Source organism: Notolepis coatsorum, assembly GCF_963971535.1.
Source record: "Notolepis coatsorum genome assembly, chromosome: 10".
NCBI classification, from domain to species: domain Eukaryota; kingdom Metazoa; phylum Chordata; class Actinopteri; order Aulopiformes; family Paralepididae; genus Notolepis; species Notolepis coatsorum.
In genome coordinates, this window is record NC_140174.1 from 131,728,684 (window position 1) to 131,749,915 (window position 21,232).

Consider the following 21,232-nt stretch of genomic DNA (forward strand, 5'->3'; position numbering starts at 1 on the left):
GTCGGAAACTGGTTTTAAGCCATAAATATTGGATCAGATTTATTTTCTATACAAAAAAAAAAGCATTTAAAAAGTGAATATCCTTTTAAACGCCCTTTTTAAATGGAAAAGTACTTTAAAGTCATTGAATTTCATTTTGCAATGTCTGTGGGAACCCTGTAATAGACTGAGGGGGCAGCCCTAGATTATAGGCAATATTCAGTTAAAATTCAGCATCACAGAAATAGAATAGCACACTATTGGCATTGATCAGCACAATGAAGTACTGTAGGTTTACCACCAGAGGGAGCCAATGTGTAACTTACTACACTGAGTTTTCAGATCGCATCTCTTTATACAGTTCCTAATGATCGAGTCACCCGCCCACTGAAAAAAAAAAACATCAACAAAGATCACTATTGAAAGCCGAGTAGTTAATTCTGTACTCTTAGATGAAAACGACCAAACAGCTTTATTTCAGTGACTGGAGTAAAAAAAAAAAAATCTGCCAATCACAGAAGGCCAGCACACAATGAAAACAATGGAACAGTAATTACCATAACATTCCAGTGATGGGTCAGATGGAAGATTAATACAAAACAAGATCAGCTGGAGTACAGTTTTAAAAAAAATAGGCCAGCAAACAAATGACTATACATAGTCTGCAAATGACATGGTAATAATGACTTTTCAGGCATTTCACTTGTACTCCCGATAGTTTTATACGTTCACACAGGACATCAAATGGCACCCAAGTTAACATAGGTATTAACAATTTCCATGCATTCATCTCAAATTTCAGCGTTTTCAACATTTCACTTTGGACATCCTTCTATTCCACTCTGCTCCTCTCCTTGCTTATCCTGAAGCGCGGAGTACGTTACTCAATGGTCTGAATCTAATCTTAAGCACCGGGCTTCAACACTTGAGACCGTTCTGCTCTGCCCTATCCGGCGCAGGCAGCGTTCAGACAGAGTCCAGTTCCTTCCGGATCCCGGGGTCTAATCCGAATGTCGTGGCAGGTGTCCTGAGGACTAACTTCCGTCTCATATTCACGGAGGGAGCACTCTCATGTTTCCTGTCACTCCTTAACCTGCAGGAGTTAATAAAGGCCATGATCTGCCAATGACCACTACTGCCATACTCTGTTGTTGTGCATTGGCCTCTCACGTCGCAGCCTTTAGATTTGCTGAATACACAAAGATAAACGTCAGAGAAACAACGAACGGATACATTCGGATGCATCATGCTACGGCAATCTCCGCAGCGCCAAGAGGGCGGGAGGAGTTTCCTCGTCTTGTAACGGATCTATCCGACCTCGCGTCCCGACCTTTGCCCCCGGAGGCAAACTATGTTTGGAAATATATCGGTGTCCTCGCATCCCGTGTTTGTATCCTCAACATCGGTCTAAAACACGAGCGCCTGCAACACGAGGCGGACTTTGCGGAGACGTAGGTGCGTTTCCTGTCCTCCCGTGTCAGCTCGGGTGGTCTGGTACGGACAAGCGGGCTAATGGAATGAGTGTGCAGCCCACTGGAACAGGATGCCCCACGCCTCCGACAACATTTGCAGCAGAAAAAAAAAAAAATTAAAACCAAAAGGCTATGAATGTCGTCGTCGTCCCCCCTCCCCCCATTCAAAAACGATTCGTATTCAGCCTCCGACAACCACATTTGTACACGACCCGTCTCCATATTCACCGCGATGGTTTCCACCGGCGGTGACATATCGTCTGCCTCCCCTTTGAGCGACACGGACGTGTTAAAACCAGAGAGGGGAAAGAAAAGGACACAAAATAAACAAAGTCGTGTTAAAATGGTCAGAGCTCAAACCCTACTCCCCCTTTCTCCTTCTACGTTTGTTGGAACTGGGTGTTATCTGAGGGGGGTGGGGGGGCTGGGAGTGTTTTTTGGTCCGCAGAAAAATCCAAGTCCTGTCTGGAAAAACCGACGGCCCAGTGCTGCTCAGGCTCCGGGGGTACCGGATTCCGCTTGCTGTCCCATGAGGGGATCCCCGCCCTCCTCCTCCACTCCCTCCTGGGCAGCGGGGGGGCACTCCGCCGTGATGATGATGACGGTGTCCTCGTCCACCAGCTCACAGGTGGGGTTGGAGAAGGCCGACAGGGGCAGCGTGATCCTCTGCATCTCGCGCTCGTACACACGCTGCTTGTGCTGCTTCTTCAGGTCCCGGCCCCTGCGCAAAGAGAAGCATTACGTTAAGAGACGTGGATCTACATTCAACAACTACAGTCATTCGTGCCCTTATGAGTTTGGTGGTTTGCGGTCTCAGGGGCTGGAGGGGGGGGCCCCTGGTTCGGGGTCTCTGGAGTATTAACCCTTTCACTACCACACGACAGACTGTTAACAGTCTGTAGTGTGGCAGTGAAAAGGGTTAACCTTCCGTCGTGTGGTAGTGAAAGGGTTAACCCTTTGTCGTGTGTCAGTGGAAGGGTTAACCTTCTGTATGGTCAGTGAAAGGGTTAACCTTTCACTGCGTATTCACAGTATTGTCCTCTGAAGTCTTGTTTATTATTATTGTTACTGTATTGCGTTGTATCTCGTTTCATGTGGAAAATAAAGAATTTTATCACAATAAAATTAAAATACAGTCATTCGTGATGCCGTTATCATCCTGACCCCCTATCCCTCGTTCATAATGGCTTCCATTAGAGAAGCCTAGCCGTAAGGACGTCTGCGCGGTCCACGCCAAGTCTGACATTGTAGTTATTGTTCTAGTGGGACCAGATAAGAGGGTGTATATCTGCTCTGTGGCGGGGGAGAGGGACGGGGCAGAGATAATGAGTAGTGACAGAAGGGCCGCAGACTAGTGGGGAGCTGGCAGGGAGCTCTGTCTGGTCGGGAGGTGGTGAGGTCTGTTATCTGCCTTTCTGCTGATCTGGGGCCAGATCAGGGAAGGGAACATACAGTCTCTGGAGAGAGAGAGGTCTTCCTACCATGAGTTACATTATGAAACACTGCTCTGTCCACTACACCCCGTCTCATCATCACAGAGTCTCTGCACTCCGGTCTGCATTTATATAGCAGCTTTTATCCAAAGCGCTTTACAACTTGTGCCGCTGCGGTTACATTAGGGCCATTTCGTTTCGCTTTTCAGAATGCTGCGTATTGGCAGGCAAGTTAGACGTCGTTTTGTCTCGTCTACTATATACATGTAGTACAATGCCAAAGCAGTAGGTGGCGATGTAGTTCAAACATGAAGGCCATTTTCAACCAATCAGAAGGGTTGAACGAGTCACTCCACATCCTGCTCAAAATCTCAGAAAGCCACCATCTTTATACCTCGCATGAGCCATTTAGCAACATAGCATTTATTTTTCAGCAAGAAATAAAGTGCAATAAACAAAAACGGATACATTCACTGTGTGTTCTGCCTCATTTGTTGATGATTTGTTGATGAAACAAAACTAACATCAACACAATTGACCACCAAGAGCGGAGTTTAGTCTCACAAAAAGATCGCAGATTTTGTTAGCTTACGTGCTAACGTGATTTGGGATATGCCATTATAACAGTATAGCATTGTGGCTAGCAGCGTAGTAACGTTAACCCTTTCAGTGCCACGGACGACATCTCTTTTTATTAGCCCCCCCACTGAGTGCCACGGACGACAAATTGTTTTATTAGCGATCTGAAATCATATTTCATCAACCGAGTCTCCCGTTGGTACAGCAGCCCCTACAGGAGCTCAGAATGGAAAAAGCGCCCCCTATCGTCTATCCCTGTGTAACTGTAACCTGGGATCTGTAGATATGTAGGGGCGGAGCCAGCTGGTTCCTTGTGCTGGCAAGAAGTCTGATCAACATGGAAGTCATTGCGGGACGGGAATCAGCCTGGAATATATATTTACAGCAGTCAATACTCAATCAATAAGCGTGATCGATATTTGGAATGGCGATCAGGAATTGGAATGATCTTTTTGGAGAACATCTGATCTGAGGTAAGGAATCTATTTTACCAGTCTTGGGATAATCAGAGTTGTATTCGCTGAGATCTCAGCGTTTGCCCTGTGTGTGATGTGGCTGTTTGTGCGCGATCGCTGATTAGGAAATAAGAGAATCGATTTTTCAGATCGCCTCTATAGCGTGCATACGTACACATATACTATCAATAATCTAGCGTTTATTTGAAAAGCGACGGGCAGATTAGACACATAATTTAAAACATAGATTAGGCGTTTTTAAGCTAACATTGAAGTGGATGGTGGCATTCAACGGGTAAATCAAGGTTAAGCAATGGCTCTGAAAGTGTTAATGCTAGCAGAATGAATGGATGTAAACGTTATTTAACAGATTGCAGAATGGGTACAATACAGCTCAATACAAACTATTGTTAAGGGAATGCAGACTGTTGTAGTTTGGACTGGGTTTCTTATAACAATAACTTGACAACACATGATCTTAGTTTAGCCGCAGCTACAGGCAATCTGAGGAGGACGCAGCTGATATCCTGTATAGGTCCAGCCAGGGGAGAATTTGTCATCGGTGTTTACTACTGCGCATGGGCGTTGGGCAAGAAACGGCTCCGTATCCGGCTCGCGCAAATTACATGGCACCATTGTCGGCGAGTTTCCAAAACGAAAACACCTTTCAGCGTTGCACACTAGGAAAACGCGTTTTCCTGCCAAAACGGCGTTTCTTTTTAACTTGGACATGCAAACGTAATCATTCGAAAATACAACGTTGCTGTTTTACCCCAGTGTAACCATGGCCTCACATTCACACACACACAAGATGCCAACCTCCTCATCGGAAGCAGTTAGGGGTTCAGTGTCTCGCTTGAGAACACTTCAACATGCTGCTGGGAGGAGCCGGCATCCAACCGGGACCCTTCCGATTACTAGACGACCTCCTGAGCCACTGCCGGGTAATTGTAGATGCAAGCCCATCCTGGTGCATCCACTCCCTCTGTTCTGCCCGTCCACTCCCTCTGTCCTGCCCATCCACTCCCTCTGTTCTGCCTGTCCACTCCCTCTGTCCTGCCCGTCCACTCCCTCTGTTCTGCCCGTCCACTCCCTCTGTTCTGCCCGTCCACTCCCTCTGTCCTGCCCGTCCACTCCCTCTGTTCTGCCCGTCCACTCCCTCTGTTCTGCCCGTCCACTCCCTCCGTTCTGCCCAGTTTCTCACAACTTCATGCAACTGAGCAAACATGCTGATAAGGCAAATACGGTTTAGCTTTTTCACAGACTTTGAAGTTAGAGAATAATTGAATGTTATTAAACCAAAACTCTTTTCAAAGATGAATTGCTGCATGGAAATACATGACGGTACCACACAAACTACACAGTGGTGTTGTCACTGTACTCCGAGGGCCGATAGAAACCCTCTTGACTTAATCTGCTCTGCTCATTGATGATCAGCTTCTCGAAATAGACAACAATGACAGAGGCCCGGCTAATTCGATCCGACAGCCCAATATAAATGTACAGAGGCCCAATATAAATGTAGAGGGGCCAATATAAATGTACAGGGGCCCAATATAAATGTAGAGGGGCCAATATAAATGTACAAGGGGCCCAATATAATTGTACAGGGGACCAATATAAATGCAGAGGGCCCAATATAAATGTACAGGGGCCCAATATAAATGCAGAGGGGCCCAATATAAATGCAGAGGGGCCCAATATAATTGTACAGGGGACCAATATAAATGCAGAGGGGCCCAATATAAATGCAGAGGGGCCCAATATAATTGTACAGGGGACCAATATAAATGCAGAGGGGCCCAATATAAATGCAGAGGGGCCCAATATAAATGCAGAGGGCCCAATATAAATGCAGAGGGGCCCAATATAAATGTACAGGGGCCCAATATAAATGCAGAGGGGCCCAATATAAATGTAGAGGGGCCAAATATAAATGCAGAGGGGCCCAATATAAATGCAGAGGGGCCCAATATAAATGTACAAGGGGCCCAATATAATTGTACAGGGGACCAATATAAATGCAGAGGGGCCAATATAAATGTAGAGGGGCCCAATATAAATGCAGAGGGCCCAATATAAATGCAGAGGGGCCCAATATAAATGTAGAGGGGCCCAATATAAATGTAGAGGGCCCAATATAAATGTAGAGGGCCCAATATAAATGTAGAGGGCCCAATATAATTGTACAGGGGACCAATATAAATGCAGAGGGGCCAATATAAATGCAGAGGGCCCAATATAAATGTACAGAGGGACCGTGGTGCAGTGCCAAGGTATCGGAATTCCTTCTATAAACACCACAAGCATTGTCGTTTCACAGATTACATTGAGTGCAGTTGATTTGCTGTCCTGTTCTGTCCCCTCTCCTCCCGTCCACACTCTGCTCTTTCAGGACTATCAAACATACTGGTGCTTAAAATAGACAAGCTGCAGGCTTTTTCCTCCCCTGCATTGTCCTGCCCCCATTTTGTGTTGCGTTTGTGGTGACAAAACAGATCCGAGCGGTCGTCACATAGGGGTTGCAGAGCAGAGCGTGGGGCGTGGCACGGGGCAAGGATGGCAGCTGATACCCTCCACTCCTCACACCCACAACATTCAGTGCCCACGCCCTGACAAATTGACCCGTCTCGAGCCCTGCCCTCTTTTCTTGATCCTCCAATCACAACTGTTGCTTCCCTCAGACAGAAGCAACAGTTGCGGTCGGGGGGGGGGGGGGGGGGGGGGGTCAAGAGAAGAGGGCGCGGCTCAGGGTCAGTCAATCGCACTAACGTCTTCTCTTGGAGAGGTTTCAAGCTCTCAACAACACCACCTGTGCCATTGGACAAAAAAAGACAAGGCTGTTTTTCCAATTCCACAGTTGGGGCTCTAAGTGGACTGGGGCTCTAAGTGGACTGGGGCTCTAAGTGGACTGGGGCTCTAAGTGGACTGGGGCTCTAAGTGGACTGGGGCTCTAAGTGGACTGGGGCTCTAAGTGGACTGGGGCTCTAAGTGGACTGGGGCTCTAAGTGGACTGGGGCTCTAAGTGGACTGCATTTATATATGGACTGCATTTATATTTTCTGATATATGGACTGCATTCATATAGCGTTTTATCCACAGCGCTTAACAACTTATGCCTCACATTCACTCACATTGACACACCGACAGCAGAGGCAACGATGCAAGGTGCCAACCTGCTCATCGGGAGCAGTTAGGGGTTAAGCATCTTGCTCAAGGACACTTCGACACACTGCCCGTGAGGAGCCGGAATCGAACCGGGAACCTTCCGATTACAAGACGACCGCTCTACCTCCTGAGCCACTGCCACCCCTGCATCACAGTAGAGAGGACCATTGCCTGGACATAGATCAGTGCGTTCTAGTGCCAGCCGTCTCTCTTGCGTAGGAGGCATATGTTGCTAAACCAAATAATGCCAAGCGACTTAACTCTGAAGGAACAGAGGGCATCATCGCTCTCTGCGTTCAAATTCTAGCATCACTAAAAAAACGCAAAAACATGGGAGATTCCAATTATGTTCATAGTCTTTCCTTACATAACATCTTTCAATGAGTGAGTGTTGTTACTGACCTCTTGTAGAAGTAGCCAATAGTGATTCCCACCCCGAGCATGATGATGACGGCCATCATGAGGATACCAATGACATATCCTAGGGAAGGACAGTAAACATACAAAAAGGTTAAAGGGACAGTTTACCCTAAATTAAAAATAAATAAATAATATCCATCCATCCAGATTGTTTTGGAGTGTGGCGCCCGAGTGGCGCACCGCATACAGCACTACGGTGCAACATGGCCGAATGTCTTCCCCGGTCTATCTCCCATTCCTCCTCTCTCTCTACCGGACTGCAAAAATCTATGAAAACCTACAAAAACATAACTTGTCCGAAAGGACAAGTAACAGATTGTTTTGGTGTGATTTGCTTAGTTTTTGGAGATATCTGCTGTAGAGATACAACAGAGCTGAATGGCACTCTGCGTATGGAGATGAAAGCACCAAAGAAAAGAAGGTGCCAACCTCTGCTCATCTGGAGCGGTTAGGGGGTTAAGTGTCTTGGTCGAGGACACCTCGACATGCTGCCAGGAATCAAACCCCGGGAACCTTCTGATTACCAGACGACGACCGCTCTACTTCCTGAGCCTCGTGCAGTCATGCACTTATAGGCAACCCTTTTAACAAACATTTTGGGAAATTAGCTTACCGTCTTCTCCAGAGAGAGACGAGAAGATAGATACCAGTTTCCTCTCTCCGTGCATTCAGTAGAAAGCCATCTGGCTGCACGTTAGCCTAGCACAATGAATGGAAGCGGACATGTACGGGTAGCCTAGGCATTGTCCAACTAACGCCTCTCCCGAGGGCTACCCGTACATGTCCGCTTCCATTCATTGTGCTAAGCTAGGCTAACGTGGTGCAGCCAGATCGCTTTCTACTGAACGCACAGAGAGAGGAAACAATCCATCTTCTCGTCTCCCTCTCCGAGAAGACGATAAGCCAATTTCCCAAAACGTTGGCGTGTTCCCTTTAACATCAACCAGAAACATACCAACGACACCCAGGTCCTTCTTCTTCCTGGGTCCCGTCCGAACCCGCTGGCTGACACCCATGACGGGCTGCACAGCGGCCACTTCTCCCTGAGCGGGCCCCCCCGACTTGGCCGGTTCAACGACCTGCGGCGCCCGTGCCGTGGTGGTGGCTGCAGGGGCGAGGGGGTCAGCCTCCGTCGCCACCGCTGTGGTGGGCAGCTGGTCTGCAGGCACATAGAGACAACATGAAAGTCTGAACACAAACAGACGCAAGCCTTTACTCTGGCTATAATCCAATTGACGGGAATATGGGGCTATAATTGAGTCGAATATATCATCCAAGCCACATGGTCTTTAATCACCACTCGTCTGATGCCAATAAGATCACTGTTGACACCAAACTATAAGATAAGATATTCCTTTATTGATCCCCTTGGGGAAATTCAGGCATCATAGCAGCATGGGGGGGAGGGGATGTATAGGTATGGTAATAGTAAAAATGCATAAATATAGGTAATACAATTATAATTCTTTAATTTTTTAAACAGTGTAAACTATATAATTAACTCTTAATATAAGAATATGAGAAAGTAAACAGTGTAATCAAAAGCCATCAGTTATATTATATGGTGGTGGGATGGGGAATGCCCCGAGAGTAGACTAATCTCATTCAGTCATTGGAGAAAATCTTCTTTCTGTATTTGTATAGCTTGTACTTTCATTTGTAGAACGGTGAGGAAGACGTACTGCAACGAGGAGCAGAAGAGAACGCACGTTGCTCACTAACAAACATCTCACAGGACAGGAAGCTGGAGCTGCGGATGTCAACATCTGCTCTTATGCTCTACGGGCGGACAGGCTGGCTCCACCCCCCCACCCCCCCACCCCCAAAAACAAAGTTGTTTAAGAAACTCTGCAGCCAATTATATGCTGTCTCTAAGGAAAGAGTGTTCCTTTCGGCCAATGAGTTGCTTTGTCGGGCGTGGCCAACACCTACCCTGAGGCCACGGCTTCGAGATTTAGGGCTTTTAGTTCAGAGTCTGCTGGCACCATCAACACCGAGCCCTTGTTTTTGTTTGACTTGGGTTGGCTCCAAGACAGAGCAGGAAACTAAGGGCAAGAGGGTTGGATGAAACTTCCAGCTTGTAAAGTGACTTCTGACCAAGTGACCTACTTTACACTCTACATACAAGATTCTGGGAAAGAGACAAACTCAGAGAATGAACGATCAACAGTTGAATCTCCAATTTGAAGAACAATTGATTCTAAGTGGTAAACATATCAAGACAGCAAACAGACTATGAAATGTTTGGGCGACCTCTTAAAACGACAACATTATGTCTGCAGCACTCATTTTCCTTAGTTACCCATTTTCCTTAGAATAGTTAACACCTTTCCTTAGTTACCACTTTTTATGATACTAAGTAGTTACAACCGAAAATGTTCATCGAGGGAGCATCGGTAGAAATAATTTTGAAAACTATTAATTTGCCATTTGAAGTGATCAGCGGGGTGTATAGACCGTTTCAAACATGGCAACATAGGCATTCTAAAAGGGCCCCAAGTGCATTTCCTGTTGCAGTGTTGTTTACTAAATACAACAGACAGGAAATACACCTGAGCCCGAGCCGTTCCCCTAGCAACGGAATTGTTCAGGAAAGGTCTGTAATGTCGAGCGCTCAGCCAATCGCGACTGTGTATTCGGCCAAGCATATAACTGCACGAGTATCACCGGTGCAGTGAAATTGACCGTGTTCATGCGGCGCCCATTTTGATCTTGTGTCATGCTCAGGTTGGGTTCCCTTGGGTGGGAACCAGGTGGAAAGGAACCCAACCCGAGTGTGACATAAGAGCACAAATGGCCCGCCGTGTGAATAATGGTCAACAGTCAACAGAGAACTCACCGTCACTAAACATGTTCTTTTTTATGCCCGACAGTGCGGTTACATTTCAGACAGTACCGTTAGCCTACTGTACCTTTGCATGAGTCAATGGGACAGAATTGCCTCTGGACCAGTCCATCCGGGCCAGAGATGTAGCACCAAGGCCTCTCGGAGGAGTCCGGATTACGGCAGTAGTTGTGGTCCCCGACACCTATGGAAGGTCAGAAAGGCAAAGTAGTACCCGTCTGTTACTGGTGGCCTGTGGAAAAATACCCTCAGTCTGCCCCACCATGGGTAAACCAGTGCGTTCATTAATCATTTATTTCACTCCCATCACGCTACACTGAACAAGCTGACACGGGGACGGAGGAGACACAAGCCACAGCTATGGGCGAACGAAATAGAACAGAATGTTGTATGTATAAGTAATGTGTGTATTATTGCTAATTATGAGTCTGCATTTAGTTGCACTGTACACATATAATGCTAACATCCTAGACATCAAAGTAGGCTTCTAGAATTTGCACTATGGTTGCGTCTCATAGCATTGTATCGACAGTCCAATAATGAGACTTCATTCTGCAGAGGGAGAAAACAACTTGTAGTACCCAACAACATCAGTGACATTTCAAACCACAAGGTAACAGATGCTGAAAAATTAGGACTAGAGGGAAATTAAAATGTAGCCTAATTATTAAATTTGATAGGAATTCACAGTAGTTCCACCAACACAGGCACGTGTTGTACAGTAAATGTCCTAACCCAACCCCCTCCAATGTACAGTTTCCCACCCCCCCGCCCTACCCAACCTCCTCCAATGTACAGTTTCTTCGTCAAATGTATATACTCTCTTTTTTAGACTCTTTTTGTATCACACAGTACTGTATTTGTAAATCTGGTATGTCTAGATGTAGCAGTACTGTCTATCTGTATGTCATGCATGTTAAGATGAATTGAAAATGGGGGATCCTGACGTAAACAAGATGAAAGTTTCTCTGGTCTGCATCCCTCAACCCTTTCACTGCCACACTACAGAAGGTTATCCCCTTCACCACCACACTACAGACGGTTAACCATCTGTAGTGTTGTAGTGAAAGGGTTAACCTTCTGTAGTGTGGTTGTGAAAGGGTTAACCCTTTGTCGTGTGGCAGTGAAAGGGTTAACAATTGTGTTGTGTATTGAGCTGTACTGTATTGTAGTTAAAGTTCAAGTTTCAAGTTTCTTTAATAGTCGTCATACAGAAGTACAGAATACTTTTATACAAAATGCTTCTTTCTGTTATGCTCCAGAGACTGTGCTAGACAAAAAAAAGATAAGTATGAAATAAAATAAGTATAGCATGTAAAAATAGAATGTAAAAAATAGAAGTCATGTACGTAGACACAAGTGTTCAGTATGTACATATGTACAATGTTCAATGCAGAATAGAAGTAACTGAGTTACCATACAATATACTAATATACTATATAGTGCAAAGCAGAAATGGGATGAGGTACAATTTAGGTACAATTTACAGTAAGGTGTACGAGTTATAGTGCAAATCCTTTACCAATAAATATAAAGTGTGTTTAGGTGATCTAAAGTGTGGAGAGTGGGTGCTGCAGTGTGTTGTTTGTTTAAAGTGAGTGTGTGCTTGTGGATGTGTGTGCATTTGATGGTTGTTGCATAGTGTTATTGTTCGTTGAGCAACCTGATGGCCTGGGGATAGAAGCTTCTTAGAAGAGTCTTTCTGTGCTTGCCATGAGACTCCGGTATCGCTTGCCTGACCGCAGCAATTCAAAGAGGCAGTTGTTTGGGTGGCTGGAGTCCTTGATAATTATCTTAGCCTTACCCCTGCACCGCTTGTTGTAAATGTTCTGGAGAGTGGGAAGCCCCCCTCCAATTGTCTACCCATTAATAAAATGTTCAATCAATCAATCACGTGGACAGATATTAATCTGTGTACCTGTCTCAGTGTCAGTATGGCTCGTGACGTCATAGTCCCTGTCGGTGTTGGTCCAGATCAGACACGCGAGGCCCGAGGAGGCGCTCTGTTGTTTTCCTCTGTACTCCACTCCAGTGGATCTCGTGCAGTCTGGAAAAAAGTTAAGAAATTATATATGAGCGGTGCATTCAATTAAATAAACATAGAATACATGTCTGTATGATATTCATAGTCCAACAAAAGGATTATAGATTAAATATTATATAACTATTATATTATTATTATATAACTAGCTATCTTATGAAGAAAATGGGGGACCCTGCTGTAAACAAGACGAAAGTCTTTCTCTGGTCTGCATCCCGTTAACAATTGTGTATATTGAGCTGTACTGTATTGTACCCATTCTGCAATCTGTTAATAAAATGTTCAATAAATCAATCAAATCGCATAGTGTTACACGTGTTAAAACAGACCGAGGGTACATTGTGAAATCTTTCGGAAACATAAACACAATTTGAGTAACAAAAGTTCATTACCTTCAACATCTGATATACTGCAGTCCACAAAAGCCACGCTTAGCAAAACAAAGTGCAAAGAAAACAACATTTTTGCAGAACTGATGGAATGACGGGAGCGCGTTATGAATTAAACAGCACGGTGGAGAAAAAGAAACGCGTGTACTATTTGCACACCAAAAAACAGATGTTTTGAAGGAAGAGCCTATTCTGAATGAATCAGGCAAACTGCTCCTCTTGCTGGAGTCCTCCCAGCCCTTGTTTTTGTCAGGCGAGGCGATGGGAGCTCAGCTTTCTTGGTAAACAGCCTCTCTCTCTCTCTCTCTCTCTGAGGGAAGGAACTCCCCTTTGCGGTAGAATCTTCAAGGTCCTAACGCCTCCCCCGCTCGTGTGGCCTCTTCTCTTCCTTCTCCTTTCCTTTCCTTTCCTCTCTTCACTTCTCTTCTCTGTATCTATGACCATAGACCAGAGAGTACACAGACAACACGGTCTCATCAGAAAACGTAAATAAAGTACAGTAGACTAGCAGTTATCAATTCAAGGCCGCGGCATTTCACTATGATGACCTCCCCAGGCCACACTCTTGAATTCAGCTGCGACAGTAGTGTGAATGCTGTCCAACTTGTTGACTGTTTATTTTCTGTATTTTAGGCTACCCAAACTGCTATGAGGTCGAACTCGTGAGCGTTTATTTTCTGTATTGTATTGGTTAGTTCAAGTTCAAGTTGTTTTATTCCGTCATATAATGTACATTACATTATGATGAATTGAAAATGGGGGACCCTGATGTAAACAAGACGAAAGTCTCTCTGGTCTGCATCCCCTTAACAATTGTGTGTATTGAGCTGTACTGTACCCATTCTGCAATCTGTTAATACAATTTTCAATCAAACAGTGAAATGCTTGGTTCTGTATGAGCCCACTGAGAATGTGCAGTCATACAGTAAAAAGAATAAAGGCCTAACACTATACAAAAGTACAAGTGAAGTACAAAATGCAAACAGTAAAGTACAAATACAAGCTTTTTAAAATGCAAGAATGAGGTAGGGATGTCGTGGAAATATTTTTCTAATAAAATAGATCAAATATGGTGTAGTGTTACAGGCGACTGGATGGCGTAGCGGAGAGTGCGCTCATCACCAATGCAAGAGGCTGCGGTCTCGACTCCCGGAGTCAAGCATTGCCTGCGGCTTGGCCCAGTCGTCATACTATCTCATTGGCAGAGGTAGCAGGTGGAAAGTCGATGGGTGGGGATTGGACGTTGTGGACAGCGACTCCTACAGGTCGGTTTGGTGACGCCTGCACAGCAGAATCAGGAAGTATCGGGGGCAGCGTGAGCCTCCCATGCGTTACTCCTCGCCACAGAGACCGCGCTGTCTGGTGAAAAGATGCGACAGGCTGCCTCCTCGTGTACCGGAGGGGACACGTGATGCAAGGCTTCTATCCTCACTACAGCCGACCAGTGTGGGAGGCATTAGTCTAGCAACGTTCAAGACAGGGGAGGGGAGAATTGGCAACACGAAATTGGGATGGGAGAAAAAGAAAAAAAATAAGGAGAAAAAGTGGATAAAAAAAATATAGGCTATATGGTGTAGTGTTGAAAGCGTCTAAAATTAATGTTGAGGTATGAGTGTTTAAAGTGAGTGTGTGGATGTGTGTGCAACGAATGTAGATGGATGGGTTAGTGTTGCCCATTAGGCTACCATAAACTATGATGAGGTCTGTCTGGTTTTATTACCCAAACAGAGTCAACGATTTCTGTTGCTGAATCATTTTCCAATGTGTCTTCCAGGGATCAAAATCATGATTTATCAACAATCTGTAATCTAGAATGATTAAAGTCAGATTTCAGTGTGAAGTAGATAGAAGCAAAAGGGGCCATGAAGTGATCATCTAGAAATGGCTCAGAAGGTGGTCACTGCTGAAGGAAACCTTTAGCGTTTATCGCTTTTTACTACCGGGCAGTCCAGTAGAGAGAGAGAGAGACAGAGGAGGAAGACATTCGGCAAATAACGACTGATCCGGGAATCGAACCCGGGTCGGCCGTGCCGCGACTCAGCACGTTATGTGGTTCGCCACTGGGGCGCCCATATTGATGAATGTTAAAATAGTTTAGTTTGCACACAACTCTAACCTAAATGCTGTGTACTTAAAGTAAATGTGAACAAACTACAATCAAACTGCTGCTAAAGCACTGTTCCTACACTTTTCCCTCCTTCCTCAGCAACTAACTCGATTCTATGCACCTAACAATTTCCGGTGGTTTTTCATAAATAAGCTCAGACGTTTTTTTTTTTTTTTTTTTTTTTAACAAACTTTTTTTTCAATCTGCTTTCATAGCAATTTCCCCTTTGAGACTGTTCTATTTTAATTTGCCCCCCCCCCCCCCCCCCCACACACACATCCACCCAACCCCAGAGGACAACTACCAAAAGTAAACAAGAACAAATAATCCTCTTATTAAAAATGTAAAAAAAGAAAAAAAATCTCAACCGTATTCCAAAATAACTGGAAAAAGGTGCTTCCCTGTCTTAACTTCATCTTATTGTTCCTTAAACTCTCCAGTCAAGCAACCCCCCCCCCCCCCCCCCCCCCCCCCCCCATGTCAAAACCATTTCCCCTCGGCCTTGGTCAATGACCCGTGGGGACGTGATTGACAGAACAGGACTCCACAGGACCCAATAGAGGTCCATTTCAGACATGGTCCCCTCACTGTGCACCAGCAGCTGGATGCTCAAAGGAGAGGCCCCCGTCATTGTTGTTGGCTGACCCCAACAGAAGGACCAGGCCCACAGGCCCATAGCTGGCCATAGCTGACCCCAACAGAAGGACCAGGCCCACAGGCCCACAGGCAGAGCATCAGCCAATGTTAACCATGTTGCTTTTCAAAAGTACATGCTGGCCCTGCTTTCAGGCAATTACCAGTACAAACGTACTACAACTCTCTCGTACCCTCTGTCCCATTCTGTAATAGCTCGTCCTTTGTCTGAAAAGGGTTGAATGAATTGACAAATGATAGTTTGGGGGTGGGGCGGGGGTATCTTGTAACATGATAACACTGCGGATGCAGTTCTTTTGAATGCTGATACAAATTTTTGCATATCAAAAGGCTATGCTAGAAGGCTTTTAGACTATAACCACTTTGACTATGACCACTTTGGAAGAACAGGGAGAGTTCTTCTTTCAGTGAAAGTATGATCAATGTGTTCCTCTAGGAGAGAGATTTATAAGCATTGCATTCTTAAGTTATCCCATCCGACTACCAGATGTTTTCTTTTGAGGAAAAACAGAAGGAACAATTTCACCAGGAAAACAAGACATCTTATAGGAAAGTATTACATTTATGTTGCTTCCTTGATATGCGATGCAAGTCCCTGTTGGTTTGTGAGTTAATTAAATTAGTATTTTTTATTTATTTGTGTTTTTCTCATTGGGGGAAGAGTACATAACATGCATGGCTCAATTACAAAACCCTGTCTTACTACTACAAAGCCCTCCCCCCCACACAAATATCTCACAGATCTCCTCCCCTTACTACCCTCTCAGATATACCCCATCTTCTCTCCACCCCCCAAGTCCAAACTTCATAGTTTAGCCTTTGCCAGGGCAGCTCCCAAGACATTTGACACAGTCTCTCAACTTTCCAACCTGCCTCAAGGTCCACTTTTTCTCCAATGCCTTCACTTAGCCCCCTCCCCCACATGCTAGTCTGTAGGTGGGGAAGTGAACTCTCTCCCGTCCCTCACCAATCACTGAAATGCCCTTGAGCAAGGCACATAACCCAAAATGCTCCAGTGATGTTGCTCAGTGGCCAACAGTGTCAGACTGTGGTTGTACTGGACAGCTCCCAGCTGTGAATGCAACTGTGTGAATGTGAAGCAGGGCGTTGCTGAAACACCCCAGGGCCCACTTGAAAAGTTTAAGTTCAAGTAGATTTTTATTTTTTACCCAGGGACAGTGCACACGAATCAACATCTTCAGTTTCCATATCAATGTAAATGTGCCAGAATTAGCTAGTTTTCATCTGGAGTCCCTGCCTACCATGCATGTCTTTATGGTGTGGGAGGAAACCAGAGTACCTGGAGGAAACCCACGAGAACACAGGGAGAACATGCAAACTCCACACAGAAAGACCCCCTGCTGGGTCCTTTGAAATGCAAATCCTTTAAATAAAGAAAGCTTTTCTATCGTTTGTGTCATTACCCATTACCCCCGTCCCCCAGTGTAAAGTCCATTACCTGTACCATGCTGCTATGATGCCCAAACTAACTATAAACTATAAGATATTCCTTTATTGATCCCCTTGGGGAAATGCAGGCATCATAGCAGCATGGGGGAGTTCAGGTAGTAGAAGACATGGTACAAGTCATAGAATTATAGTACAGTGAAGTAGTAAAAAAAGAAAAAAAAGCGGGTATTAGGGTATGTATGCCGTCTGTTATATTTGCCAAGGGGATCAATAAAGGAATATCTTATAGCAAATGTAAGTTTTAGAAAAGATTGATATAAATCTATTTGATTAAAAATACTTCTCTTACTGATCTATTCAATGGTAATGAGGTGAACTCTTATTACACGTCACATTTTAAGTCATGAAACATCCAAGACTTATATCCACGTCTTAAAAACCTGTCTTTAGACGTCTCAGATTTCAAGTAAGCAAGCGGTCTTTAAGGAACACTCCACTTAAATTGGTTTGAGAGTTACTGAGGTGATCAAATGGTACAGCATATTACAGTAAAGGTAGAATCTGTAATACCGTCATACTATGACCCCTAGGCAAAAGAGCCCCACTTGGTATTGCACTTTGTTTACATCTTTTATTTTAGCCTGGTGTGTGGGTTGGAGCCGTGTAGGTATAGGGGAGGGGTGCCTGATCATCCCTCAGACAAATTAAACTCCAACCCATACATCAGACCAAAAAAATAAATATTTAAACAAAGTGAAATACCAAGCAGGGCTCTTTTGCGCAGAGGTCACCGTTTGATATGTCCTTAGGCGGCTACGTGGCGTAGTGGGCAAGGCGTGCGCCACGAATGACGGAGACGCTGGGCTTGCCTGTTCGAGCCCAGCGCTCCACATTGCTTTCAGTTTAGCTGGTCGTCCGTACTAATACACATTGGCCGTATTAGGGGGTGGGAAACTGATGGGTGGGGATCGGGCGTTGTGGACAGCGACTCCTACAGGTCGGTTGGTGCGCCTGCGCAGTAGAATCAGGAAGTGTCGGGGGCAGCGTGAGCCTCCCACGCGTTACTCCTCGCCACTGAGAGATCGAGCTGCGCAGGTGAAAAGATGCGACTGCTGTTACCTCAAGTACCGGAGGGGACTTGTGCTATGTATGACTTAGTCCACATTGCAGCCGGCTTGTGGGAGGCAAGAAACAGCGTTCGTGACAGGGGAGGGTTGAATTGGATGATACGAAATTGGGATGAGAGAAAATATAGAAAATGGGAGAAAAAGTGGATAAAAAAAAATTTCCTTATGTCCTTCCAGGGACTGTTAATTACTCACTAAAGTCTTTTTCACTTCAATCATTTCACTGAGCTGCATCCGATACTTTCTTGAATGTATGATTGACACGTGATGGGTCAGGATTGATTGATTGAAAAGTTTATTAACAGATTGCAGAATGGGTACAGTACAGTACAGCTCAATACATACAATTGTTAAGGGGATGCAGACCAGAGAAAGACTTTCGTCTTGTTTACATCAGGGTCCCCCATTTTCAATTCATCATAACATATATGACACACACAACATACAGATAGACAGTACTGCTACATCTATACATTTATGACATACCAGATTTGTAAATACAGTACTGTTTGTGATACAAAAAGTGTCCAGAAAAAGAGTGTATATACATTTGACGTAGAAACTGTACATTGGAGGAGGTTGGGTAGGTGGGGTGGGGTTGGGTGGGTGGGGGGGCCCCCCGGGGGGGGCTGTACATTGGAGGTGGGGGGGGGACACTGTACACTGTACATTGGAATACTGACAAAGCCATACTTGGTCATTTACTGTACAACTGGGTTAGGACATTTGTAGGGGCCAGTTTCGAAATGCAGTCTCCCGTAGGTGTTCTTTGAGAGTGTTTTTGAAAGTGGGTAGTGATTCACATTCCTTTACAGCTTTGGGTAGGGCGTTCCACATTGATGTGGCATAATTGCGAAACGTGTTTAGTCCCTTGTTTGAGCCGAATCTGGGTTTAACATGATTTGTGGAGCTCCCTCTGGTGTTGTGATCGTGGTATTCACTGACCTTTGGGAAGTATTTTGACATGTACATGGGTACCTTGGTCGATGGTCGAGTAGTGTATCTTGTAGACCAGGCCCATTGCAAGTTGCTGTACTCTGTCGTCTACTCTAAGCCATCCTAGGTTGGCAAAGTGAGCAGGGGTGAGGTGGGTTCTAGGAGTCAGGTCAAGCAGTAGCCTGACTAGTTTGTTTTGAGATGTTTGTAATTTGGTTTTTAGTGCCTTTGAGGTGCTTTGGTACCATGAGGTGCAAGCATAGTCGTAGTACCCTTGAATGAGTGCTCCTGCCAGAGTCTTCAGGGTATTCTTGTTTACCATTACCAGAGAGGAGATCCGGTACAAGAATCGAGTTCGTTGGTTGACTTTTTTTTATTACATTGGATGCCATTTTGTCACAGGAAAGATTAGCCTCTAGGATGGAACCCAGGTAGGTAATTTCATCTTTCCTTGTGACAATATTGTCACCCACTGTAACTGAGAAGCCGTCGGTCTTGCTGAGTTTGTTATTTGAACCGAAGAGAATGGACTCCGTTTTGCCCATGTGTAATGATAGTTTGTTGTCAGCGAGCCATATGCAGATTTTGCCTAGTTCCGAGCCGAGGGTTCTCAACCTGTAACTTGTTCTTGTCAGAGACCAGCAGGGCTGAGTCATCCGCAAACAGGAACAAGTTGCAGTCACAAGCTGATGACATGTCATTTGCATAAATTAGGAACAGTAGCGGTCCTAGTATGCTTCCTTGTGGAACACCACAGCTCACTGTGAGGGGGGGGGATAGGGTACAGTTTACCTCCACCATCTGTTCTCTCCCCTCCAGGTAGGATTGTATCCAGCTCACTGATAAGACTATCAAAACCAATTGCTTTTAGCTTGTCAATCAGAATGGTGTGATTGACAGTGTCGAAGGCCTTTTGTAGGTCCAGCATGACCATGCCGCAGTATTTGCCCGTGTCCACCTCTTGCTTGATGTGGTCGTTCAAATAGAGAAGGCATGCGTCAGTGGAGTGGGATGTTCTGAAGCCAGATTGGAATTCGTAGATTAGATTTTTTTCCGCGAGGTACTTTTCGACCCGTTCGTATACAATTTTTTTCATGACTTTCGAGATGGATGTAAGGATAGAAACAGGGCGGTAGTTGCCTGGGTCTAATTTGCTGCCCTTTTTGTGCAGGGGTGTTACTCTCGCAATTTTGAAGTCCTTGGGGACGTGTCCCTGTTTTATGGAGAGGTTTATTATGTGTGTGATGACTGGGGTGATGGCGGCTGCAGAGTCTCTTGAGGAATTTGGAGGGGATGTTGTCATGGCCAGTGGCCTTGTTCGGTTGGAGGGCGCTCAGTTTTTTTGAGTACCTCATCTGTAGTTACCATTACCAGTTTGAAGTCGTCTTTGTGGACGCCTAGGTTCTTGTAGTATGCTACTATGTGTTCTACCCCATACTGCCCTGAGTGGGAGGGTAGTTTGTTTACCAGTGTTGTGGCTATGTTTGTGAAGAAAGTGTTTAAGTAATTGGCTACATCCAGCTCGTCTGTGATGAGCGTGTTGTCCGTCTTTATGTTTATGTTTGAGAACCTGGTTTTAAGTTTTTTACTGCAGCCTAGTTGATTATTGAGTAATTTCCAAAGTTCACGTGGTTTATTTTTGTTCCTCAGTTTTGTCATTGATGAATTTTTTTTTGCCGTTTTTATCATGGAGTTTACGTCATTTCTTAGTCTGTTTCTTTCTAGTTTGAGTTCAGTCACGTGGGCTTGGAGTTCACTGCTCGTGCTTTTGTTAAGCTTTGACTGACTTTTACGAAACTCAGAGCATTTTTTTGTCTCTGGCTTTCATAGCGGTCAGTATTTCAGTGTGCATCCACGGCTCAGCGCGATCTTTTACCCTGGTGGTTCTTAGGGGGGCCATGTTGTTTAGTATTGTTGAGAATTTGGTTTTGAAGCCAAGCCAGGTTTCTTCAACCAGTGTACCATTGAGCTCATCTGACCAGTCCAGGCTCTTCAGTTCAAGGTTAAAGGCCTCGCTAGAGTACGTTTTGAGGTCCCTAGATGTGACTGTTTTGTGACAGCCAGCCTTTTGCTTTAGCTTTTTGCGGGTACAGAATATCATATAATGATCACTTAACCCGCATGCTATAACCCCTTTATTGGAGATCTTGGACTTGTCAGAGGTCAGGATGAGGTCAATGGTAGTCTGAGTTGATTCACATACCCTTGTGGGTTGGG

At 45.1% G+C, this 21,232-nt stretch overlaps 1 protein-coding gene across 1 annotated transcript; it reads right to left on the minus strand.

Moving 5' to 3' along the window:
- Window positions 1-432: 432 nt before the first annotated feature.
- pik3ip1 (phosphoinositide-3-kinase interacting protein 1) lies at window positions 433-13,159 on the minus strand. The gene is made up of 6 exons (XM_084323614.1): window positions 12,785-13,159; window positions 12,270-12,398; window positions 10,419-10,535; window positions 8,462-8,665; window positions 7,489-7,567; window positions 433-2,172 (listed from the first exon to the last, which is right to left on the minus strand). The coding sequence occupies exons 1-6, from the start codon at window positions 12,852-12,854 to the stop codon at window positions 1,944-1,946; spliced, it is 828 nt and encodes a 275-aa protein (XP_084179740.1). The 5' UTR covers window positions 12,855-13,159; the 3' UTR covers window positions 433-1,943.
- Window positions 13,160-21,232: the final 8,073 nt, after the last annotated feature.